The sequence below is a fragment of the Esox lucius genome, chromosome 8 (genome assembly GCF_011004845.1).
Source record: "Esox lucius isolate fEsoLuc1 chromosome 8, fEsoLuc1.pri, whole genome shotgun sequence".
Lineage (NCBI taxonomy): Eukaryota > Metazoa > Chordata > Actinopteri > Esociformes > Esocidae > Esox > Esox lucius.
In genome coordinates this window covers 105,484-132,537 of record NC_047576.1, presented here as the reverse complement: position 1 = coordinate 132,537, position 27,054 = coordinate 105,484, and the positions used below count along the sequence as shown (strand labels likewise).

The 27,054-nt window shown below is 39.8% G+C and overlaps 1 protein-coding gene across 4 annotated transcripts in view; it reads right to left on the bottom strand.

Moving 5' to 3' along the window:
- Positions 1–27,054, bottom strand: part of reps2 (RALBP1 associated Eps domain containing 2) — a 62,729-nt gene that overhangs the window by 31,395 nt on the left and 4,280 nt on the right. The window contains exons 2-4 of one of the 4 annotated variants that reach the window (XM_010868203.4): positions 13,761–14,070; positions 4,927–4,975; positions 1,674–1,783 (exon numbers count right to left, since the gene is read on the bottom strand). In XM_010868203.4, coding sequence (XP_010866505.2) covers positions 1,674–1,769 — 96 coding nt within the window. In that variant the 5' untranslated portion in view covers positions 1,770–1,783; positions 4,927–4,975; positions 13,761–14,070. The remainder of the gene's footprint in view (positions 1–1,673; positions 1,784–4,926; positions 4,976–13,760; positions 14,071–27,054) is intronic. The other 3 variants (XM_034293691.1, XM_034293689.1, XM_034293690.1) reach the window with 3 other exon arrangements.

Genomic DNA, 27,054 nt, shown 5'->3' with positions numbered 1-27,054 from the left:
AGACCCAGTAGATGAACTGATGCTCTGGCTGGATGGTGATGCTGTGGAGGAGAATGTCCATGCTAATAGGGACGATTCATTTGCTGATGAGGAGAAACAGCGTTCAGCTCTGGCTGATACTGTTGGTCTGAAAGGCTTCCTGGTTCTAGAGTTAAGGAACTTAAGTGAAATAGATGCTGATCTGCTAAAGGTCAACAAGAATATATGTCACTGATGTCAACCCTGTCAAGAGATTGTCACAGTTTGAAGGAGGAATGACAGTTGTTGTGTTATGATTTCAACATTTAAGACAGAATTTACATATTACAATTGCATTAAATAGAGACGCTAATCCGCAGACCCTTAAAGTACAACATTTATACTGATGTTGTTGATTTTAAGATTGTTAGTATTTTCAATGTGTGTATTTTTGTAACATGTCACTAATTTTAATGATTTTCTACATAATAAATGTCAGCAGGGGAACAAGCTAGATAAACATGGCTTTTGGACTGTTGAGAGGCTTCTACTCCTTAGTCTCCTATTTACACTCTGACTCGTCAGTCTGTTTGGTATAGAAGTCTTTAGAGTATCTTACCCGTCAGTCTATTTGGTATAGAAGTGATTAGTCTCTGACTCGTCAGTCTGTTTGGTATAGAAGTCTTTAGAGTATCTTACCCGTCAGTCTGTTTGTTATAGAAGTCTTTAGAGTGTCTGACCCGTCAGTCTGTTTGGTATAGAAGTCTTTAGAGTGTCTGACCCGTCAGTCTGTTTGCTATAGAAGTCTTTAGAGTGTCTGACCCATCAGTCTGTTTGGTATAGAAGTCATTAGAGTGTCTGACCCATCAGTCTGTTTGGTATAGAAGTCATTAGTCTCTGACCATTAGTCTGTTTGTTATAGAAGTCTTTAGAGTGTCTGACCCGTCAGTCTGTTTGGTATAGAAGTCATTAGAGTGTCTGACCCGTCAGTCTGTTTGGTATAGAAGTCTTTAGAGTGTCTGACCCGTCAGTCTGTTTGGTATAGAAGTCTTTAGAGTGTCTGACCCATCAGTCTGTTTGGTATAGAAGTCTTTAGAGTGTCTGACCCGTCAGTCTGTTTGCTATAGAAGTCTTTAGAGTGTCTGACCCATCAGTCTGTTTGGTATAGAAGTCATTAGAGTGTCTGACCCATCAGTCTGTTTGGTATAGAAGTCATTAGTCTCTGACCATTAGTCTGTTTGTTATAGAAGTCTTTAGAGTGTCTGACCCGTCAGTCTGTTTGGTATAGAAGTCATTAGAGTGTCTGACCCGTCAGTCTGTTTGGTATAGAAGTCTTTAGAGTGTCTGACCCGTCAGTCTGTTTGGTATAGAAGTCTTTAGAGTGTCTGACCCATCAGTCTGTTTGGTATAGAAGTCATTAGAGTGTCTGACCCGTCAGTCTGTTTGGTATAGAAGTCATTAGTCTCTGACCATTAGTCTGTTTGTTATAGAAGTCTTTAGAGTGTCTGACCCGTCAGTCTGTTTGGTATAGAAGTCATTAGAGTGTCTGACCCGTCAGTCTGTTTGGTATAGAAGTCTTTAGAGTGTCTGACCCGTCAGTCTGTTTGGTATAGAAGTCATTAGAGTGTCTGACCCGTCAGTCTGTTTGGTATAGAAGTCTTTAGAGTGTCTGACCCGTCAGTCTGTTTGGTATAGAAGTCTTTAGAGTCTCTTACCCAGGTAAGGTTGGATGGGTTAAGGCTTGGGTGAGGCTTGTTGCCATAGTAATGAGGGGAAGAGTTCTTCTGCAGGCCAGTATTTCTGACTGACATTTTATTGTCATAATCTGTGGAGAAAGAAGAAATACTGCAGTGTAATTGGACAAGAATAGACAGAGAAAACACTGCAGTCCGACTAGATAAGAAGACGACAGAGAAGAAACTGCTGGAATCAAGAAAAACTGCTAAAAATGTCCCTGTTAAAAAAGAAAGTAGGCAGTGAACATTTTTTAACATTGAGCAAAGGGTCAGGTTTTTGCTGGGAGCTGTTGTGAACTTTACTGTAAAAGACAATATGGATGCCTGTTCTATGTAACATAAATGAAACAAAACACCATTCTCCACAATGACAGGGTACAGCGGCGGACTCAAATGCACGACTCAGAGGGGTGTCACAAGTAACAGTCTTTATTGTTCCAAGAACAAAATGCAGGCAGAGTTACAAAAACGGCAGGCAAAAAATCGTAGTCGAGAACCGAAGCAAGAGGTCTAGTAACACGGGACAACAAACACTGGAGGAAAACGCTGGAGAGAGTGACATAAGTTCAACTACAATCTGGCACTGGGAAGTGGGACTGGTGAGTATTTATGAATGGGGAAGCTGAAAACAAACAGGTGAAACACATTAGGGGAGGGGACAGTAATCAAACAGGCGGGAAAGCAAACGATGGGAGGAAGACGAGTGACCTGGGATAAGAGCGACTAATGATGTCAAAATAAAACAGGAAGTGCAGATGAACAAAACAACACACAATAAAAGCAGGAACATGACACACAAAATACCTAAGAAACACTCGGTGCCCTTTTTTCTGTTGCTTTCCACTTGGGTTTAAAGTTCTGAGCACTCACAACATCAAACTCACCAATTTGAGTCATTTGTAGTTCATAGCCTATAGATTCATTTGAATTAAAAGGCTCACAACAGATAGTCTATGAATAATGAATTAAGTTGGGCCTGCCTGAGCTTCGGATTTAAGCAATATACAGCAGTAGTGTGAGGGTGAGAAACGTGCACACCTCCATCATGCACAGCGACTTTGCACAAGTACTTCATACATTTTTTCATAGAATGTGACATATACAATATGAAGAGTGCCGCAGAGGATACATTAAAATACGTTTTCTCAGGCACCTTGTGACTTACAAATTCATTATTTTTTGAATATGTGAAGGTCCCTTGTTTATTTAGATTATTTTTGACTGAGGGTTATCCATGTTTATTTCAAAGAGATCTTTATTAATATATGTTCATATTTATTTATTTGTCAAGGGCGCCAATAACTGTATAGGGCAACTATTGAGTGTTAGTTGGTCCTGTCGGATGTATTTTATACAATCTTATCTGCCATTCTGTTGGATCTTAGGTATGCTCTCCACTTTCTCCGGTGTCCTGTTGGCTAAGGACAAACTGGCCTGATGACTCATACCTGTCCCTGTCAAACATCCACCTGACCTGATGAATCATACCTGTCCCTGTCAAACATCCACCTGGTCTGATGACTCATACCTGTCCCTGTCAAACATCCACCTGGTCTGATGAATCATACCTGTCCCTGTCAAACATCCACCTGACCTGATGACTCATACCTGTCCCTGTCAAACATCCACCTGGTCTGATGACTCATACCTGTCCCTGTCAAACATCCACCTGGTCTGATGAATCATACCTGTCCCTGTCAAACATCCACCTGGTCTGATGACTCATACCTGTCCCTGTCAAACATCCACCTGGTCTGATGACTCATACCTGTCCCTGTCAAACATCCACCTGGTCTGATGAATCATACCTGTCCCTGTCAAACATCCACCTGGTCTGATGAATCATACCTGTCCCTGTCAAACATCCACCTGGCCTGATGACTCATAACTGTCCCTGTCCCACATCCACCTTGTCTTATTAATCTGATCTGTTCCTGTCTAACATCCAGATGGTTTTATTACTCCTAGTTGTCCCTGTCCCACATCCAGCTGGTCTTATTACTCTCAGCTGTCCCTGTCCAACATCCACAAGGTCATGACACTGATCTACCTGCTGTCACTGACCAGATTCCACCTATTTCCACCTGCTGGTCCTCTGAACATTTAAATATATTGATGAATGATGTGACTGTAAAGGTTAATGTCCTCTAAGAATCCCCACCCAGCACAGCCAGGAGAGGACAGGCCATCCCTCACAGGGCAAAGGTCCACAGTGCTGACCCTGAATGTAACTGCATTGATGGAAGATTTGTTATAAAACCCTAAACAGCACCAAAATCTAAACAACCACTTAAAATCTGCTGATTTAAAAAGGTCTTCATAAAATATATTTTACTGATCATGGATGTTCAAGCCCTTAAAAGCATTTATACAGGTGCTGGTCATATTATTATAATATCATCAAAAAGTTGATTTATTTCAGTAATTCCATTCAAAAAGTGAAACTTGTATAATGTATACATTCATTCCACACAGACTAAAATATTTCAAGTGTGTATTTCTTTTAATTTTGATGATTATAACTGACAACTAATGAAAACCCCAAATTCAGTATCTAAGAAAATGTGAATATTGTGAAAAGGTTCAATATTGAAGACACCTGGTGCCACACTCTAATCAGCTAATTAACTCAAAACACTTGCAAAGGCCTTTAAATGGTCTCAGTTTAGTTCAGCAGGCTATACAATCATGGGGAAGACTGCTGACTTGACAGCTGTCCAAAAGACGACCATTGACACTTCGCACAAGGAGGGCAAGACACAAAAGGTCATTGCTAAAGAGGCTGGCTGTTCAGAGCTCTGTGTCCAAGCACATTAATAGAGGTGAAGGGGAGTAAAAGATGTGGTAGAAAAAAAGTGTACAATTCAGGCAAAAGGAGCCCCAACTAAGTATTGAGTGCTGTACATGCTCATATTTTTCATGTTCATACTTTTCAGTTGGCCAACATTTCTAAAAATATTTTTTTTGTTTTGGTCTTAAGTAATATTCTAATTTTCTGAGATACTGAATTTGGGATTTTCATTAGTTGTCAGTTATAATCATCACAATTAAAAGAAATAAACATTTGAAATAATATACAAGTTTCACTTTTTGAATGGAATTACTAACATAAATGAACTTTTTGATGATATTCTAATTATGTGACCAGCACCTGTAAATACACTGATTTACAATATTCATTCATACTAGTTTGGGCTCACACAAGGGAAGAGTTGATTGACAAATGACTTACCTACTTGTATTTTAGTGGTGTTCCTCTGCAGGCCGTAGGGTAAAGGCTCCTGAAAAGAGTCATAGTACTCACTTTAATAAAGCCTTGAAAAACGGTTGCAGCAACCTTTATTTTATCTAGTGTTGGGGTTATATGTAGTGTAGGGGTTATATGTAGTGTTAAAGTTATATGTAGTGTTGGGGTTATATGTAGTGTTAAAGTTATATGTAGTGTTGGCGTTATATGTAGTGTAGGGGTTATATGTAGTGTTAAAGTTATATGTAGTGTTGGGGTTATATGTAGTGTTGGGGTAATATATAGTGTTGGGGTTATATGTAGTGTTAAAGTTATATGTAGTGTTGGGGTTATATGTAGTGTTGGGGTAATATGTAGGGATGCAACATTTCCATCAGGTATCGAGGTTATACAGTTCCGGAAAGAATTAAGAGACCACTGCACCTTTTTCTTTCCTTTCCATAAAAGCCGAAAAGGAAGATTTTGAGTGAGGAACAGAAGGGTTAAAATTAAGAGACCACTGCAAATTGAACGCTTCTGTTCCTCACTCAAAACTTTCCTTTTCAACTTCTTTTGGAAAAGAAAGATTAAGGTGCAGTGGTCTCTTCATTTCTTCCGGAGCTGTATATTTGTGCAGTATTGTGAAGCCGCCATCTACTATTGAGGTTATACTTAGTGTTGAGGTTATACATTCACCTAAAGGATTATTAGGAACACCTGTTCAATTTCTCATTAATGCAATTATCTAATCACCCAATCACATGGCAGTTGCTTCAATGCATTTAGGGGTGTGGTCCTGGTCAAGACAATCTCCTGAACTCCAAACTGAATGTCAGAATGGGAAAGAAAGGTGATTTAAGCAATTTTCAGCGTGGCATGGTTGTTGGTGCCAGACGGGCCGGTCTGAGTATTTCACAATCTGCTCAGTTACTGGGATTTTCACGCACAAACATTTCTAGGGTTTACAAAGAATGGTGTGAAAAGGGAAAAACATCCAGTATGCGGCAGTCCTGTGGGCGAAAATGCCTTGTTGATGCTAGAGGTCAGAGGAGAATGGGCCGACTGATTCAAGCTGATAGAAGAGCAACTTTGACTGAAATAACCACTCGTTACAACTGAGGTATGCAGCAAAGCATTTGTGAAGCAACACGCACAACCTTGAGGCGGATGGGCTACAACAGCAGAAGACCCCACCGGGTACCACTCATCTCCACTACAAATAGGAAAAAGAGGCTACAATTTGCACGAGCTCACCAAAATTGGACAGTTGAAGACTGGAAGAATGTTGCCTGGTCTGATGAGTCTCGATATCGGTTGAGACATTCAGATGTTAGAGTCAGAACTTGGCATAAACAGAATGAGAACTTGGATCCATCATACCTTGTTACCACAAATCTCCATCAACTGCAAGATGCTATCCTATCAATATGGGCCAACATTTCTAAAGAATGCTTTCAGCACCTTGTTGAATCAATGCCACGTAGAATTAAGGCAGTTCTGAAGGCGAAAGGGGGTCAAACACAGTATTAGTATGGTGTTCCTAATAATCCTTTAGGTTAGTGTATGTACAGTTGGGATTATATATAGTGTTGGCAAGTGTTCATGTAGTGTTAGGGTTGTATGTAGTGTTGGGATATATGTAGTGTTGGCAAGTCTCCATGTAGTGTTAGGGTTGTATGTAGTGTTGAGGTTACATGTAGTGTTGGGATATATGTAGTGTTGTAAAGTCTCCATTTAGTGTTAGGGTGGTGTGTAGTGTTGAGGTTATATGTAGAGTTGAGGTGTTACGTAGTGTTGAGGTTACATGTAGTGTTGGGATATGTGTAGTGTTGTAAAGTCTCCATGTGGCTTTAGGGTGGTATGTAGTGTTGAGGTTATACAGTTGTTCTCAAAAGTTTGCATACCCTTGGAGAATTGGTAATATGTGTACCATTTGTAAAGAAAACATGAGACAGGCAAAACACGTATTTTATTTCTTATGGGATTCATATTCAACTGTAGGTCATAGCATTATGGCACAATCATAAAACAAAACATGGCAACAAAGAAACAAAATGAACTGACCCCTGTTCAAAAGTCTGCTTACCCTTAGTTCTTAATACTGTGTTTTGCCCCCTTTAGCATCAATGACAGTGTGCAGTCTTTTGTAAGTTGCCCATGAGGCACTGAATTCTTGCAGGCGGTGTAGCTGCCCAAAGTTCCATTACCTTGTAATGCAGTTCTTTTTACTGTTCTTTTCTCCCCATGGCTCAGTATCTAGTCTGCTCAGTACATCCACATGACAGCTAACAAACTCATTGATTATTTATATACAGACACTAATTGCAATTTAAAAAGCCACAGGTGTGGGAAATTCATCTTTAATTGCCATTTTCACCTGTGTGTGTCACTGTGTGTGTCTGTAACAAGGCCAAACATTCAAGGGTATGTACACTTTTGATCAGGGCCATTTGGGTGATTTCTATTATCATTATGATTTAAAAAGGAGCCAAAAACCTATGAGTTAATAAATGGCTTCATATGATCACTATCTTTAAATAAAAGACAGTTTTTTTGCATGATAAGTCATATTTACAAAATCAATGCCAGAATTTCACAATTTCTGCCAGGGTATGCAAACTTATGAGCACAACTGTATGTAGAGTTGTAAAGTCTCCATGTAGAGTTGAGATGTGAATTGATGAGGTTATATGTAATGCTGAGGTTATACGTAGTGTTGGAATATGAGTAGTATTATAAAGTCACCATGCAGTGTTGGGGAGGCATGTAGTGGTGGGGTTATATAATAATATAATAACCATAATTATTTATAGAGCACAAAATCATATTACTAAGTGCTTCACAGTGCAAAGACAATAAAATACACAAAGCAAATAAGATAGTGTATATAAAAAGTCTACACACCCCTGTTGAAATGCCAGGTTCTTGTGATGTAAAAGAATGAGAAAAAAGATAAATAATTTCATAACATTTTCTACCTTTAATGTGGCCTATAATGTGAATAATTCTATTGAAAAACAAACTGAAATCATTGAGGGGGAAAAATAAAAATTCACAATAACCTGGTTGCATAAGTGTGCACACCCTCAAACTAATACTTTGTTGAAGCACCTCTGAATTTTATTACAGCACTCAGTCTTTTTGGGTAGGAGTCTATTAGCATGGCACATTTTGACATGGCAATATTTGCCCACTGTTCTTTGCAAAAGCGCTCCAAATCTGTCAGACTGCGAGGACATCTCCTGTGCACAGCCCTCTTCAGATCACCCCACAGATGTTCAATTGGATTCAGATCTGGGCTCTGGCGGGGCCATTCCAAAACGTTAATCTTCTTCTGGTGAAGCCATGCTTTTGTGGATTTGGATGTGTGCTTTGGGTTGTTGTCATGCTGAAAGGTGAACTTCCTCTTCATCTTAAGCTTTCTGTTTATAATTCCATCCACCCTGAAGAAATACAGCTCCAAAGCATGATGCTGCCACCACCATGCTTCACTGTGGTTTTCTTTGGGTGATGTGGAGTGTTGATTTTGCGCCAAACATACCTTTTGGAATTATGGCCAAAAAGTTCAACCTTGGTTTCATCAGACCATAGCACATTTTCCCATGTGCTTTTGGGGGACTTCTGGGCTTGGATGTTTTTCTTTGTAAGAAAAGGCTTCCGTCTTGCCACCCTACCCCATTCATATGAAGGATAAGGGAGATTGTTGTCACATGTAGCACACAGCCAGTACTTGCCAGAAATTCCTGCAGTTCCTTTAATGTTGTTGTAGGCCTCTTGGAAGCCTCCATGACCAGTTTTCTTCTCGTCTTTTCATCAATTTTGGAGAGACGTCCAGTTTTTGGTAATGTTTCTGTTCTGCTATATTCTTTCCATTAGATTAGGCCTGTCTTCACTGTGTTCCATAGTATATCTAATGCTTTGGAAATTATTTTGTACCCTTCTCCTGACTGATATCTTTCAATAATAGGATCTGTCTGATACTTTGGAAGCTCTCTGCGGACCATGGCTTTTACTCTGAGATGCAACTAAGAAAATGTCAGGAAAATCCTACTAGAACAGCTGAACTATACTTGTGATTAGAGTCACTTTAAATGATGGCTAGTGTGTAATGACTTCTATTTAGTTTGAATGTGATTGGTTCATTCTGAACACAGCCACTTCCCCAGTTATAAGAGGGTGTGCACACTTATGCAACCAGGTTATTGTAAGTTTATTTTTATTTTTTTTCCCCCTCAAAGATTTCATTTTGTTTTTCTATTGAATTGTTCACATTATAGGTTACATTAAAAGTGGAAAAAGTTCTGACAGGATTTATCTTTGTCTCGTTTTTTACATTACAATAACATGGAATTTTAACAGGGGTATTTAGACTTTTTATATTCACTGTACATGAAAAAGCAAGAACACAACTTAAGAAATGAAAATACAGTTAAAAGAAAAGAAAAAAAAGTTTGCTAAAATCAGGAAAGGCTCTCGTATAAAAGTATGTTTTAAGAAGGGACTTAAAGGAATTCACTGTCCCAGCTGACTCGGTTGTTCAAGAGCCTCAGTTTCAAAACGCTCTGTCTCCTTTAGTTTTCAGGCCTTGGCCTGAAGACCTCAAGGTACGTGCTGGTGCATATGGGACTAAAAGGTCAGAGACATAACATGAAGAGAGGCCATTAAGACCCTTAAAAGTAATCAATAGCATTTTGAAGTCTATTCTAAAACATACTAGGAGCCATTGTAACGAAGCCAAAACAGGGGTGATGTAATCATGCTTCTTGGTTCTGGTTAAGTCTGTTATCTGAGTCTCGTACAGTCTGGACTCAATCAATAGATTGTTGGGTCAAACAATGAAAAAGGCTGTTGCAGTAATCCAGGTGTGATGAGGTAAAAGCGTGTAAAATGGTCTGTGTCCTTAAGTTAATATTGATCATATTTTTAATATATTTCTAAGATGGTAAAAACACAATTGTACATGGTTTTGTGGAGTGCTGTTCGAAACTTTAACTACTGTCAAACCAGATGCCAAGATTCTTTGCAACAGGCTTGATAAGATTCACTAGGAAACCAGCAGATGGCACTATTTGCTTTGCCATTTGCTGGGACCCATGACCAGGATCTCTGTTTTGTCTGAGTTCAGCTAGAGGAAATTATTTGACATTGATAGTCAGTAAGTGAACTCAGCATTCCAGGGTCTGTACATCTGACAAGGAGGTGCATCTGACAGGGAGGTGCATCTGACAGGGAGGTGCATCTGACAGGGAGGTGCATCTGTGTGTCATCAACATAAACATGAAAAGAGAAACCTGAACAACATGTCCAAGTGGAAGCATATGTAAGTAAAATAAAATAGGCCCCAAGACCGACCCCTGGGGCAAACCATATTTAACAGAACAAAATGAAGAGAGAGTCATTCACAGAGACGCAGATCCTCCTGTTGGACAGGTACAATGAAAACCATTCTAAGGCTGTACCAGAAATCCCCACCCAGTGCCTCAGTCTGTTTTACAGAATGTTGTAATCAATGGTGTCGAATGCGGCGCTAAGGTCCAGGAGTACTAGGACTGAGCACATGCCATGATCAGCAGACATCAAGAGGTCATTCGTAACTCTAAGCAGGGCAGTCTCAGTGCTGTGGTACTACCGAAAATCTGATTTAAATTTCTCAAATATTTTGTTATTTTCTAATACCAAGAGCAATTGTTGGGACACTATTTTTTCTAAAATCTTAGATATAATAATAATAAACAATAATAATAATAAAAATAATAACTTTTATTTTAATTGTATGGCACTTTTCAAGTACAATTACAAAAATGGTGGTTTACACACAATAAAAGTAAAGATACATTAAAATAATAAATAAAAATAAAAACAAATACAGTATCTCACAAAAGTGAGTACAGCCCTCACATTTTTGTAAATATTTGAGTATATCTTTTTATGTGACAACACTGAAGAAATGACACTTAGCTATAAAGTAAAGTAGTGAGTGTACAGCTTGTATAACAGTGTCAATTTGCTGTCCCCTCAAAATAACAACAACACACAGCCCTAAGTGAGTATGTCTGCATGAGTGCTGCCGGCACTGGGGAGCTACAGTTCACTGAGGGAACCATGAATGCCAACATGTATTGTGACTTACTGAAGCAGAGCACGATCCCCTCCCTTCGGAGACTGGGCCGCAGGGCAGTATTCCAACATGATAACGTCCCCAAACACACCTCCAAGACGACCACAGCCTTGCTAAAGAAGCTGAGGGTAAAGGTGATGGACTGGCCAAGCATGTCTCCAGACCTAAACCCAATTGAGCATCTGTGGGGTATCATCAAACGGAAGGTGGAGGAGCACAAGGTCTCTAACATCCACCAGCTCCGTGATGTCGTCATGGAGGGGTGAAAGAGGACTCCAGTGGCAACCTGTGAAGATCTGGTGAACTCCATGCCCAAGAGAGTTAAGGCAGTGCTGGAAAATGATGGTGGCCATACAAAATATTGACACTTTGGGCCCAATTTGGAAATTTTCACTTAGGGGTTTACTCACTTTTGTTGCCAGTAGTTTAGACATTAATGGCTGTGTGTTGTGTTATTTTGAGGGGACAGCAAATGTACACTGTTATAAAAGCTGTACACTCACTACTTTACATTGTAGGAAAATTTATTTTCAGTGTTGTAACACGAACAGAAATAATCAAATATTTACAAAAATGTGAGGGGTGTACTCACTTTTGTGAGATACTGTATATTATTTTCAAAAATGTACAGGATTTAAAAGAATAAACGTAATATAACAGAAAACAAAATCAGAATGATAAAATATTACTGAAAGCCATGTTATAAAAATTTGTTTTTAGGTAAGATTTAAAAGAATGCATCTGATATACTGTGGTAGGCTGTTCCAGAGTCTAGGGGCTTGTATAGCAAAGCCTGGTTCCCTTTAGTTTTCAGTCTAGACTCCGCAACAGCCAGAAGTCCTTTTTCTGCTGATTTGAGAGGCTTAACTAACTGTTCGTTATGGGTTTAGTATGTCACTAATGTAAACAGGCCAGATCATGTAATGCCTTAAAAGTGATAAGTAGAATCTTAAGTGATAAATCTACTCTAAAATTCACAGGTAACCAATGTAGAGCAGCCAACACTGGGGTGATATGAGACCTTGATTTAGTCCTTGTACGCTGAGTTCTGTTTACATGTTGAGGCATGTAAACAAAGCATTACAGTAGTCTAGGAAAGATGAAATAAAAGCATGTATAATTTTCTCAGTGTCCTCAAAAGATATAACCAATCTTATTTGGGCAAAGTTTCTAAGTTGGTAAAAGCTAGACTAGTTTGGTTTGGTTTTATCAGTGTGCAACTGAAGAAAATTATTGGACATCCAGTTTGTAACATCTTCAAGGCAATTATGCAGAAAACACAACTTGCTCAAGTCATTTGGCTTAACCAGCAAATTCAACTGTGTATCATCTGCATAACAATGAAAGGAAATGTCATGGGTGCCCACCCCCAATCGATCATTGTTGTTGTGTCGTCGCTGTATGTCACAAGTAACTGGTGAGTGCTTCCGTTTTTGCTGTTTGAAGTTCACCCCCATTATTTTCATTACATTTGTTTTTTGTACTCTGTGTTTGTTTCCATTAAAAGGCTACCTCGACTTTATTCTGCCTACGCCTGGTTCCTCTCCACCACCCAATCGTTGCTGAAAATGTTGAAGCTGTCTGTGAATTAATGATGCAAGAGCGAATATTACGATTTTACCTTTTGGGGTAAAAGCAGGACACAAAAATATCTTCCTTTACAAGATTATTGAGAGTAAGACCAAGACTAAAAACCAAATCCAATGTGTGGCCATGATTGTGGTTCTGACCAGAGACATACTGTCATGTTAAATGATTCAGTTAGATTTCTAAAGTTGTTGGCTGCTATATTTGAGGGGATATCAATACAGACATTTAAATCCCCTGCAACAATGATATGGCCATGTTTCACCACCAGGGAGGAAAGAAATTCAGAGAATTCGGGCATGAAGTTGGAATAAGGTTTTGGAGGGCGATATACCACAACATATAAAACTGCCTGAAGGCATTGAATAGAAAACAAACACCTCCAGTAGAATTCTGACATGGTGATGGGACAGCATTTGAACTGGATTTTGTGAACTACAGCAATTCCTCCTCCATGGTCATTAACCCTAGGCTTGCTTATAGATTTAAAATCAACAGGACAGAGAATTGAATAAACATGGATCAACATCTGTCATCCAAGTCTCCGTTACTAGAAAACAGTCCAGGTTAAGCTCCTTGATGAAATTATGTCAAATGAAACCTATTAGAGATTGATCTCACATTGTCATTTTTGCCTGAACATCTTGCATGCAGTTATTCTGAGCAGTAGAACACCTTATGTTCACCAGATGATTTACATTAACACCAACAAGTGTAGGTAGTTTCTGAAGTCTGTCATTAGACACAATAGTTTGATTCCTAGAGACACCTAGACTTAAAGTTGAACTGAAGGCAGAGAGGTGAGTGGTTGGACAAACTTCTTTACATGGATCAAATTCAAATAGTAATTTATATAAACAGTTCTGAATATTGCTCGATAATACTTTGGCTCCTCTGCTGTTGGGATGCAAAGAGGAGAAGGGTTCATCCAAAAAGTATAAAACATTTCAATAAAACATATCCTCACAACGCTTCATCACCCAGATATTGGCTGCATGCTTGAAAGAGGCCCGGAAACAACAAGTCTCTTTTTGAGCTTCGTATTGCACAGATAAGATCTTTGAAGTCCTCTTTTAAAATCCGACTGGTGGGCTGCAGTGTCATTAGAGCCAACGTGTGTAATGTTTGTACTCACATTGGTAGTTTTCAGCAGGGACTGTAGTTTCTTCTTTATATGAGATATCTGAGCTCCAGGAATTTAGTTTACCCATGAGTGACCAACCGCTGGGAGTAGTTCCACATCCCGCAGATGAGTCACCCACAATTATCTCTTGTGTCTGTGTTGGCCCCAATGCAGGCTGGTCATCAGGAGGCTGGATGGGCTTAGAAGAATGTGAGTGGAGCGAGCCGAAAAAGATGGAGGTGCTACAGGAGGAAAATGCTCCATATTCGCGTCTGTGTTGGAAGTGTCCTCAGGATGCATCCCCGATGCCCACCATTTGGAACTGAAAGGCACCAAAGTCACTCCGTCCGGTTAATAATGTTGTCTCGAATGCTTCTTGTGTTGGGTTGTTGTTTTTTAAAATAGCACAACTACTCTCAAAGTAGTTCGATAATCTGTTCTTTCAAGTGGTTTGTCTGCCAGCATTTATCAGACAAAACCTTCAATAAAATCCTCTTTCTTCACTACCACAAATATCTTGCAAATGTCACACTTCATGGCAGTGTCCTTGCGGGTTAATGTCTCTGTCTTGGGCCTTACGCTACATGGGAGGTAGTAGCTAGTGGTTGATGTCTCCATCCCGTTGTTACCCTAACCCTAACTCATCTCGGGCTTTATGCTACATAGTAGTGTTGTCACGATACTAGAATTTCTAGCTTCGATACGATACCTTGAAAAATATCGATATTCGATACCATTTTCAATACCACAGAGAAAAAAACTGCCACAATATTAAGGGGTTATTTTTTTATTTAAAGCTAAATATAACAAGTCTAGAACATATATTTTACATTAACAAAAATGTCCTGAGGTAGTGCACTTGTTCAAAAGCCTCTCAGATTGCATTACATTCAAAAACCAATAAAGTATGCCAAGAAGTGTGCTCAGTGTTGAGCCCAACACAGCCCAAACACCAGCTCTGCATGTCCCAGGTTTCAGTGACAAATAGCAGAGTTACTGCCATGAACGTGGAAGTGGCTCTGCTTGTCCACAGATCAGTGGTGCATGAAAAAAAGGTTTTCCTTCCAAGATGGTTCATGACAATTTATTTTGTTTCGTTATATAGGGCTGGGATTTCAGTGTGCATGAAAAAGTTGCGTGAAGGAAGGGCATACCTGTTGTTCAAATGTTCAAGAAGTTGTTTGAAGCCAGGTTTCTCAACAATATACACAGGAACCTGATCCATGCAGATGTACACTGCTACAGCCCTGTTCAACTTCTTGGCTTCATTTGAGTTTGCTTCATACTTTCTTTGCTGTTCAAATACAGCTGGTAGTGTAGGTTGTGATTGTGTTGTTTTTGTTGCAGGTCGAGTCTCATCTTCTTTCTGGTGCTACAAGAGAATGCCAAACTTTAATAAACATTTTTTTTTTTAGACCACACTTTTAAAATGAACTGAATGAACTAATCTAAGAACTTAGGTTAATGGTAATAGATATTTGTTAACATGAATAAGCAATGAAAAATACTTACCAAACATTTGTTAATCAAAGTTAAAAGTTGATTTAAACTAACATTCACTAATACATGTACTGATTAAAATCCAAAGTTCTATTTGTTAATATTTTTTCATTGGACCAGAGCTAACATGATCCGTTATATTTTTATTACCTAATACCTACTGTTATCAAAGATTAAAATATACTGTAACAAATGCATTGCTCATCGGTCATAAAAGCTGGTTAATACATTAACGTTATTTGATTAACAGATTTAAACGCAAACGTGCGTGCATCACACGCGAAAACAGTGCTCACTGGATCGACATGAAGTCGTCAAGTCACCTTTATTTATATAGTGCTTTTAACAATACAGATTGTGTCAAAGCTCTTAACAGTATCAAATTGGAGGATAGAGTGTCAGTAATGTATAATAATAATACCAACCTCGAGAAATTCTTTATACAGATCCGGGTGTCGGTCTCTCAAGTGCTTTGCTATATTAGTGGTGTTAGCGCCTTTTGTTAGCACTGTTCTGTAGCATCTCTTGCATATTGGCTTGCTTGTGTCCTTCGGCTTTCCATGTTCATTTGCCTCATATGCAAAATATTTCCAGATAGCACTCCTGCTGTGTTCCTTATCAACCAAAGCCGGTCGCACGGGCGCTTCACTCGCCATCTTTCCATTCACTTCACCTTTGCTAACCAGAGCGAATGAGACGAGTGGGAGTGCGAGTGCGCGTGCGCGTGTGGTGGTTGTCAACGCGCCTTTGGAGAGAATTGAAAGTGAAAGCGCGGCTAGTATCGATACTTCGGGAAATTAGTATTGGTACCGTTCAGAAATTTCAGTATCGATATTTATCGAAATATCGATATTTTTGACAACACTAGCGTGTAATGGAATCGCCAATGACTAAAGTTATCAGTTTTTCAAGGCCACCGGTAGAACATGCCTGCCGATCATTCCCCTCCGAAGACGGCTCGGGCCTTGACTCCGACTCCAGTGGGGAAAACCTGTTCAAAGTCTCAGTTGGTTTTAGCAACGATTCAGGTTTAACTGGTCGACGGCATTTCTTCCCAGTGACCAAGAGAAAGTTATTGCCCAGCTGCAGGAGCTGTGCCGGGGGGCTAACAAAACTATTGTTTCTACCTGGTGGCACTGACGCAGATTTTTCTATTTCTACACTAGCATTATCCTTGCCTGGCATTTGCGTCAGAAGCCGGGCCTCTAACTCTGCTATCTTTAACTTAAGACGAACATTTTCCTCCGTGTTGTTGCTACAACAATTACAGTGATAAGGCATTGTAATGATACTTAGCCTCTGGTGTTCAGGGGTGAGTAGTTATGTTAATTATGTCCAAAAAGAGTCCCAGTGTAGAAAAGTTGGGTAAGAGGTAAACAGATAAATATTGCGTTGGTAAAACTCTAAAATAGAATTTTGACCAATTAGTTTATATCGAGTAAATTCGAAAAAGTTTGGCAGGTAGCCAGGTAGGTAACAGCAAGCAGAGTACAGCACGTCAACAATCCCACAATGCAGTTCGTGAAAAACAGGAAGCCAGCAAAGAATGTCATAATCCCATTTATGCCATGTCTGAACATGCTTTTTATATTAATCCTCAATGAATTACAGTTACCATAACTGTTTACTGAACCACCCCGGTATCTCAATCCTCACGCTCCAGTACTTAAACTTGTCAGTCCTTTTGTGAGATAGTACCCTGCATCGATGTCTAAACAACAGCACAAGAACTGGCATTATCTATCTGCAGATTGTTACATTTACACAGAGGTTATTTCTCTGATAGCACCAGAACTTGCATTATGATTGCTAAAAGATTTGGACTGCGGCGAGGCTCCAATACCGGTCCCCTGCATGGAAGTCTGCGTCTTTAACCACAACACTATTTTACAAAGAGTAGTCAGACAGTCAGTCATTCACTCAAACAGACATTTGCTCTTCTTGGCCCGCTCTGCTTATGCGGTTTGGTAAAAAAAAATATATATATTAAAATACTATCCAAAAATTATAATATACCATTAACCATGTTATGGTGGTTGCGGTTAGTTGGTGTCCCTTTGGTTGATGCTTGGCAGTGTGGGGGGATTGACTCCCTGCTTGTTGGGCCCTGGCTGGGGCCTCCCCTGGATAGGGCCACAGTGTCATTGGACCTCCATCTCAGCCCCAAGGTTTTACGCTGCTATATTATTGTGCCCGGGGGTTAGTGTCAGACACTGTGTCTTGATCCTTGGAGTTTGAGGCTGGGTGTTTTGTAAAAGCACTTTGTGACAACTGCTTATGTAAAAAGGGCTTTAAAAATAAATTTGATTGATTGACTGACCATTAACCCTGCTAGAGTACATTACCCAATAATTATAATATACCATTAACCACGCTATAGAACACTATCCAATCATTTGATCTGGTAAACTATCTGTCACTGGTCAGATATTTTAACTGCTAAGATATCTGCTGTCTTATTTGGCTAAACTAAAAGTCCTGTATGGTTTAAATGATGGGGTCCTTTATGGCTAAACGTATAAGTTGTCTTTATCATGGTGGAGAGATCGTAATATTTTGAACTTATATTAAGAAAAAAAGATTCTAAGTCATGCCTTTTCAAAGACAAACTTAGAACTGATTTGGTATTGTACTTAGCCTTTCCACGCGACTTGCCTTTATCCAGATTAGGCCAAATTCAGGCAAATAGAAGTAATCTCTTTATCCTGTTTTACTTTCACAAGATACCTCTTTTCTGTCAACTAACTTAACACCCATCAGCCTAGAGACTAACATACTGGCCTGCCTACAGACTAATTTACTAGTCTATAGATATACCAGCAGTTAGAGTGTCCAGTCTAATGGGCAAACCAGCCTGCGCTCCAGCCAGAAGCTCCAGAGCCACGCAGAACTGAATGGAGCCAAAGTAGTCCAGTCTCTTTCTGTAGCACCACACACCGGCGTGACCTGACAGGAAACCAACAGACTCCATTTGAAAGCTCTGTGACCGGAAAGGCAAGCAACAGAAAACATTAGTCCCACCCAAACCCAAACATTACTCACCCTAACTATAAATCAAAAGCCCACCAACCCTAAATCTCTATCACTGTAAAGTCATGGGTTAACCCTAATCCATAATTCCAGAGAAATACAGTACATCCGGGGGTGGCACGACTGGTTATCCAACAAAAAAGAAGGCAGAGCAGATTTTGATAATCAGATTTTGCTAAACCAGTTTTCATGAGACATTACAATGTATTAGGAACTGCTTCCTAAATGCTATGAGAATAAAGTTTTACTTAACACAGTGGTAGTATGGACATTGAGGAACAGTCATCAATCCACCAGTAACAAAAATTAACCCTTTATGCTTGGGCTTCTGGGGTCTTTGAGTGAGTCAGAAGACAATGAAGAACTGATGCTCCTGGTGTGGGCTGTTGGTTAGCTCCTTTCCAACACAACAACAAAGTTGAAGCAGTTCCTTCCATCTTGAAGGATGTGATTTTGAAGAGGTTTAAAATACTTTACTGAATGATTTGATATTTGACCTCAATGGGCTGTACTGAGTGTATACACACCTGACCTCATTGGGTGTATACAGGCCTGAGTATAATGACCTTTACTAAGCGTATACAGGACCGAGTATAACGACCTTTACCAAGTGTATACAGGCCTGTGTATAATGACCTTTACTAAGTGTATACAGGCCCGAGTATAACAACCTTTACTAGGTGTATACAGGCCCGAGTATAACAACCTTTACTAAGTGTACACAGGCTTAAGTATAATGACTTTACTAAGTGTATGGCCTGAACTCATTCGGCTGTACTGAATGTATACAGGTCTGTGCGCAACCTTGGAATGAGAGATTTTGACCTGACTCTGCTAAGAGTGTTTATAACTGCACCAGATTTGAAAATCTATAACAAAGCTTTAATTGTTTAAAAAAGAAAAACAATCTCTCTGCCTTTCCATGTTACAATTTCCACAACTCCCCACACCTAACCTAACTAAACATCCTAACCCCACACCTAGCCTGACTAAACATCCTAACCCTAAACCCAGGACAGACAAGGAAAACATCGTAACACCAAGTCCAGCCTATCATAACATCCTAATCCTAAATCTAGCCTATGAAAACATTCCAACCCCGAATCTAGTTTGACTATGAACACATCCTACCTCATAACGTCTGGATGGAGAGACAGAAGGGGAGTCGGTTCAAAAACAAACAACTGTCATTAATTAAAATCCTATTTCAGACAATGCAAGTAAGATTTCTATTAAGCGGGTGGACAATCCAAAATGGCAATACTTCATTTGAAGATGATGACCCCTTCAAACAATAGTTTTTGAAATTATAGACCCCTTCAAACACATAAACAGAGTTGATAACACCCATTGTGTGTAATGAGTTTACACAATTTCCTCCTTTAATCGAGTTATACTGCTGCTTGACCTGCATTCTCCGCATTAATCTGCTGACAGAAGACAAAGGAGCAACACAATCAGCTCTAAACCCTGAACTTGCCTTCTGCTTCTGTGGTTCCAGCCCAATGCTGATCTAGATAAGAGCTTTATAGAATGCTGGGGTCAGTTACTGCAGTAACGCTCAGTTCGTTTAATATTTATTGACAAAAGCCATATGTTTGGTCAGGTGGGGTAATTTTGGGCAGCCCAAAAAGAGTGTCAGCCCCTTGCCTCAAGGACCAGCTTTCAGATAAATAGATATAAAACAAACCCAGTCCTCTAAACCCTATTCATCCACGCTACTAAATCTTTCAGAACACTGAAGTAATCCTTTAAATATCTTAACACTGAAGTAATGTTTTCAACAAACATTTATGTTATTAAAAGTAATCCTTTTAATAACAATCCTGGAGTATGCTTTTAATAACAATGACGTGTGCTTTTATTAACATAACCCTGGCTTTTAATGAGTGAGGCAGTTTACCACAATCAACTTCATATTAAACATAACGAATGGTTGCTAGAATTCCAAAACAACCAAGTTTAAACATCTGTCCCTGTACTCGAGCAAGGCACTCTACACAAAAGACTTCCTCCAAACTAGCTACCCATATTACCCATACGTTGTCTATAGACCTTGAGGTACATTATAGGTAATTCTGGGATGTGTTAAAGGAAGTGAATTGGGCCACAGCTCAAAAACCCAACATTAGTATGAAGAACAACATATATAAACATATAGACAGAGGAAAGTTATTCTTTTGTAATATCATATATTTTGCTAATTATTTAAACTATGAGTCTATGCCAGGGTACTGGAGAGGAGAATACGGCCGATAGTAGAACCTCGGATTCAGGAGGAACAGTGTGGTTTTCGTCCGGGCCGTAGAACACTGGACCAGCTCTATACCCTCTACGGGGTGCTGGAGGGTTCATGGGAGTTTTCCCAGCCAGTCCACATGTGTTTTGTGGATTTGGAGAAGGCATTCGACTGTGTCCCTCGCGGCATCCTGTGGAGGGTGCTTCGGGAATATGGGGTCCTGGGTCTTTTGCTAAGGGCTGTCAGGTCCCTATACGACCGAAGCAGGAGATTGTCCGCATTGCCGGCAGTAAGTCAGACTTGTTCCCAGTGCATTTTGGACTCCGGCAGGGCTGCCCTTTGTCGCCGGTTCTGTTCGTAATTTTTATGGACAGAATTTCTAGGCGCCGCCAGGGGCCGGAGGGTGTCAGGTTTTGGGGACCACACGATTTCTCTGCTCTTTGCGGATGATGTTGTCGTGTTGGCCCCTTCAAACCAGGACCTTCGGAAAAGGGTGGTTTGCCCACTTCAGGTTGGTGGAGAGTGCCTGCCTCAAGTGGAGGAGTTTAAGTATCTAGGGGTCTTGTTCACGATTGAGGGAAGGATGGAATGGGAGATTGACAGACGGATCGGTGCAGCTTCTGCAGTAATGCGGTCGATGTATCGGTCTGTTGTGGTGAAGAAAGAGCTGAGCCGCAAGGCAAAGCTCTCGATTTACCGGTCAATCTACGTTCCTACTCTCACCTATGGTCATGAGCTTTGGGTCATGACCGAAAGGACAAGATCCCGGATACAGGCGCCCGAAAGAGCTTTCTCCGCAGGGTGGCTGGGTGATCCCTTAGAGATAGGGTGAGAAGCTCGGTCACCCGGGAGGAGCTCAGAGTAGAGCCGCTGCTCCTCCACATCGAGAGGGGTCAGCTGAGGTGGCTTGGGCATCTGTTTCGGATGCCTCCGGAAGGCCTTCCTGGGAACTCCCAACGGGAGGAGACCCCGGGGAAGACCTAGGACACGCTGGAGGGACTATGTCTCCCGGCTGGCCTGGGAACGCCTCGGTGTCCCCCCGGAAGAGCTGGAGGAAGTGTCTGGGGAGAGGGAAGTCTGGGCATCTCTGCTTAGACTGCTGCCCCTGCGACCCGGCCCCGGATGAAGAAGAAGATGTATGTATGTATGTATGTAATATATTTTGCAAATTATTTAAACTATGAGTGGGTAAAAACAAGAAAAGCAACCAGGCAAGTTTGGCTGGCCTGTGATTAGATAAAATTAATGTTGTTGCCCTCGCTGGATTCAAACTGGGGCCTCCAATGTGACAGGCTGTCTTTAACCACTACTAAGCTATGTGTGTGCCGAGTGTTCTGCATTGTTAAACCAATTAGTCGAAACTCCAAGGTTGTCCAAACTAGTTCCCTACAGCTAACATCCAAACCAACATAACAGGGTGGATACACTTTTTTGATAGGAGGTTTTCAGACCTTTTGATAGGTTTAAATGTTTAAACGTAACCACACTTTTTAGCCTTACAGCATTTATAGCTTCATATGTTTTTAATATTTCTATTTTCTTATTCAATGTTTTAATGCTATTGTATATTTATATTTTTTCTTTGTAAAGCACATTGAATTGCTTTGATGTATGTAACTTGCTTGCTACATTCAATGCAATAAATTAGAAAGCGATTACTGTAGGGACCGATTGGGACATACTACCTTGTCATGAAATTGCATCTCGACATTAAATAATTTTGACACGCATTAACATCATGCTACGTTTGAATTGTGTTAAACTGACTTACATTTTGTATGGCTTTTGCCACTGGACGTTTTAACAGCTTATTAGCCAGTAACAGGCCAACTAGTATCTACTTACTAATTGGAACAGTCATAAGAATTGAGCAATTGCTAGCGAGACTGAAGATGAACTTTACACTGCCAACGCTATTTCATGGCACAACAACGTTAGTTTTTTTGTCATTCGTGAATTACATTGATACAATAACTATCAATATAGGTGATAACTGACTTTTCCATCAAGTGAAAAGACAAGAGAATCGTGAAAACCCATCTTTTACTGCGAAAGGGGTTGTGATCTACACTCCCCAAAAAGCATGCACTGGGGATGTAACGGTACATGTTTCCATACTGTTCAGTACATGTTGAGTTCCGAATGAATATAGTCTAGTTTTGACCACCCACGTTACTTTTTTGTGGGTGAAACTAATATTCTAAACGTGTTTCTTCCCAGAGATGGATCTGTTTACTTAGCAACTGAAGTAGCCAAGAACATGTAACTTTGCTTGCCGGTGGTGGGCAACAGCCAATCAGAAAAGGCATGTCTGGTACACTTTGCTGGTTCCCTTTACAACAGTTCCTTCCGTACAAACTTTCCTATAGCAAATTGGATGAAAATGTAATCATTCATTTGGCATTATAAATCTACGTCATCCTCAAATACACAAACGTTAGCAAAATAGACAGTTTTTACAACGCTAGTAGCTACAGCAGCTGTTATATCTCCTATAGAGCAATTACATTTTTCATTATCCTAACTATTGTGTATTCTACCTGCGTGGATTGACATCATACTACTACTATGTAGTGGTACTAGCTAGCTATAGAAGCTAGTAAACGTGAACTCCCAGCATTGAAAAACACAACAAAGTGTGCATGGCCCGCAAGCAGCTAGCGATGAGCAAATCAAGCCAAAGGCCAAAAAGCAGAACTCTCAGACATCTCCAGTTAGACAAGCTCTCTATAGCTAGAAACCAGGGACCCTAAGCTAATGTTAGCAACTCTGATTTAGCGCTTTTTTTGGAACAGGTAATTACATTTTTCATATTATTATTAATATTATTATTAATAATACAGAACTTAATTCTTTATCGTGCATTGGTGCGGAACAGCTTTCTGACCGGCATAATGCTGTATGTTTTTTTACTGAAACAATACTACCTAGTGCGTGCTTTAACTACAGTGGTAAGGGGCACTGTTAATATCTTCATAGTAGTTTAAAAGAAATGTTATGTTTTGCATGTCTTTATCCACTGTACTGAAATCATACCAAACAGTGACTTCTGCGTTTTGTTACACCCCTATAGCATAATATTTCTGCTCATCATGGTAGATACAATTTGCCTGTTATTTAAACAAGTTGTATTAGAAAGCAATATTCTCTGCTTACATGTTTGCAGTGGGAAGGGACAGAAAGAAAATGAGGTAGCAACAGGAAGACTTTATGCATTATGTAACATTTAACACATTTTGGGTGTGGCAACTATGTTTCCCACACTTGGGAGCGAAAGCTAAGCTCTGGCCCTACCCAGGCCTGTAAAATAGCAAGCCATCTTGCCTTGGGTTTGGTTTCAACATAACCCTTGCCTTGGGTTAGGGTTCTTGTGCACCGTTGAGAAAGGTCTCACTGACAATGGCTCCGCGTTCACTACGTAGTGTTTTTGCTTATTACTGTTTACATTGCATTGCAGTAATCTAGTCTAGAAGTAACGAAAGCATGAATACATTTTTCTGCATCAGTTTTGATAGAAAGTTTCTAATTTTTGCAATGTTTCGAAGATGAAAAGAAGCAACTCTTGAGACATATTTTAGATGTTCTTCAAAGGAGATGTCAGGGTCAAGGGTAACACCAAGGTTTTTTACAGTTTTTTGGGATACGACCATGCAGCTGTCGAGGTTCACAGTGAGATCTGCTAACAACGCTCTTTGTTTCTTGGGTCCTAAAACGAGCATTTCTGTTTTTCTTGAGTTTAAGAGCAAGACATTCTCTGTCATCCACTTCCTAATATCTGAAACGCATGCTTCCAAAGTAGCTAATTTAGGGGCTTCTCTATGCTTCATTGAAATATATAACTGTGTGTCATCAGCGTAACAGTGGAATTTGTCATTGTGATTTCGGATTACATCGCCCAGAGGGAGCATATATAGTGAGAACAATAATGGGCCCAGAACCGAGCCTTGAGGAACACCAAAGCATACCTTTGACTTGTCAGAGGATATGCCATCCACACTAACAAACTGATATCTTTCAGATAAATAAGATTTAAACCAGGCTAGAACATGTCCACGTAGCCCAATATGGGTTTCCAGTCTCTCTAAGAGAAGGGAGTGATCAATAGTGTCAAAAGCAACAGGACGGATGCGGAACCTTTGTCAGAGGCCATTAGAAGGTCATTTGTTACCTTCACGAGTGCAGTCTCAGTACTATGATGGGATCTGAAACCGGACTGGAGTATTTCATAAATGTTATTTGTCTTTAGGAAGGCATTCAGTCGTTGGGAAACACATTTTTCTAAGATTTTTGAGAGGAACGTGAGGTTCGATATTGGCCTATAATTGTTTAATATGTCGGGATCCAGATTAGATTTTTTTAGAAGAGGCTTAATTTCCGCAGTTTTTTGTGAGTTTGGTACACATCCGGAGGAAAGGGAGCAATTTATTATGTTCAGCATTGGTTGACCTAGCACAGGAAATAGCTCCTTAAGTAATTTTGTTGGAATCGGGTCTAGCTGAGAGTTTGTGGGTTTAGAACTCATTACAAATTTAGTAAATGTGTCGAGCGATACGGTATCAAAAAATGTAAGTGTCCCCATTGACACCTGGTCAGGGAGGTTCAAGACATTTTTAGGACAACTGAGATTTTGAGGACCATAACTATTTAAGGAGGAGTCAGTTATTTGTTTTCTAATGGTGATGATCTTTTCATCAAAGTAGTTAATGTATTCATTACAACTAAAGTGAAGACCCACTTCACTTGCTAAGCTTTGCTTTTTTATTAACTTTGCAACTGTATCAGAGACATTTTTGATTGTTTTTGTTCACCTCAATCAGGTTGGAGAAATAAGCTGATCAAGCAGATGTGAGTGATTTTCGGTATTGTACTGTACTGTCTATCCAGGCTAGTCTAAATACTTCCAACTTGGTGGAGCGCCACATTCGCTCCAATTTTCTGGAGGCTTGCTTAAGTGCTCTAGTATTGTCGGTGTACCAAGGAGCAAGTTTCTTGTTGTGTATTTCTTTAGTTTTTAGTGGTGCAACTGTGTCTAATGTATTTTGCTGTGTTGAGTTCAGATCATCGATTTTATTGTTTACAGATTTATTTACTCTGTCATGAATGAGCGAACTTATAAGAATATCAAGGAATTTATTTGTAGTCCGAGAATTTATAGTACGGCTTTTGAAACTCATTGTTTGCGGAGCAAGTGGATTTCTTGTTTTAACGGTAAATGTAATAAGACAGTGATCCGATAATCCAGGATTTTGGGGGGAAATTATTAGATCTACAATATCTATTTCTTGTGACAGGACTAAATTTAAGGTGTGATTGTGGCAATGTCTTGGACCTGAGACATGTTGGATGAAACCCATTGAGTCAATTATGGCTTCAAAGGCTTTTTGAAGAGGATCATTGGACTTTTCCATATGAATATTGAAATCGCCAAAATGTGAATACTATCTGCCATGACTACAAGGTTAGACAAGAATTCTGGAAACTTATTGAGGAACATTGTGTATGACCCGCGGGGGCCTATAAATAGTAGCTATGTAAAACGATTTATCGGCCTGGTTAACTTTCATGAGTAAAACTTCAAAAGAATGAAACTCAGTGATATGTTTAAGAGTAAATGTATATTTACTGTCATAAATATTAGCAACACCCCCTCCTTTTCGGGACGCATGAGGGATATGATCACAAGTATAACCAGGAGGCGAGGCCTCATTTAAGGCAGTGAATTCATTAGGCTTTAGCCAAGTTTCACATAAACCAATAACCAATATCTAGTTTATGATCAGAGATTAATTCATTTACTGCAACTGCCTTTGGAGCAAGGGATCTAACATTTAGCAGTCCCATTTTGAGATGCGAGGTGATACACCAATTTTTATTTGTGACCGAGGTGGAGGAAGGCTTTATCTTAATAAGGTTGTTTTTGTTAGCACTACCTTTAACCTGGTAGTGCTAACAAAACATACGTGAAGATGCTATTCGTGGACAACAGCTCAGCATTTACGTCTTCAGGCAAGCATTAGACCAACTGCCCTCTTAAGATGCCACATTGATCACTGATATCTTTGAGAAGGTTCATATAAATAAAATAAAGACAGTCCTGACAGAACATAGGACTTTGGCTACTCCTGTGTAGGGTTGGGTAAAATTTCAATTTCATCTATTCTAATTCTGCTTATCGATTCCAGTTCTTATCGAATCCGGGTATTTACCTAACTTTTATTCTTTGCACATTTAGGCTATAATCAGTCAATTGCCAACGGTGACAGCATTCAGGAAGGTTTCTTTTTCCCTTCATTTATAAAAAAATGATATTATTTCTTATAAGTAATGATCAACAAAAACAATTACAAACCAAAACTTTAAATAATATAAAAATCTATGACAGCTGATCTCTGTTAGAGAATGGAGCCGAGGAATGCAACATGTTGTCTAGCTAAGTTAATATTACTGTCACATTCGGTGTAGTGGTGGAGAGGAAAGGAACCAGACGCAGGCAGAGTGGCGGTTGATGTTGTATTTCTAATAGAAAATGAACACTGA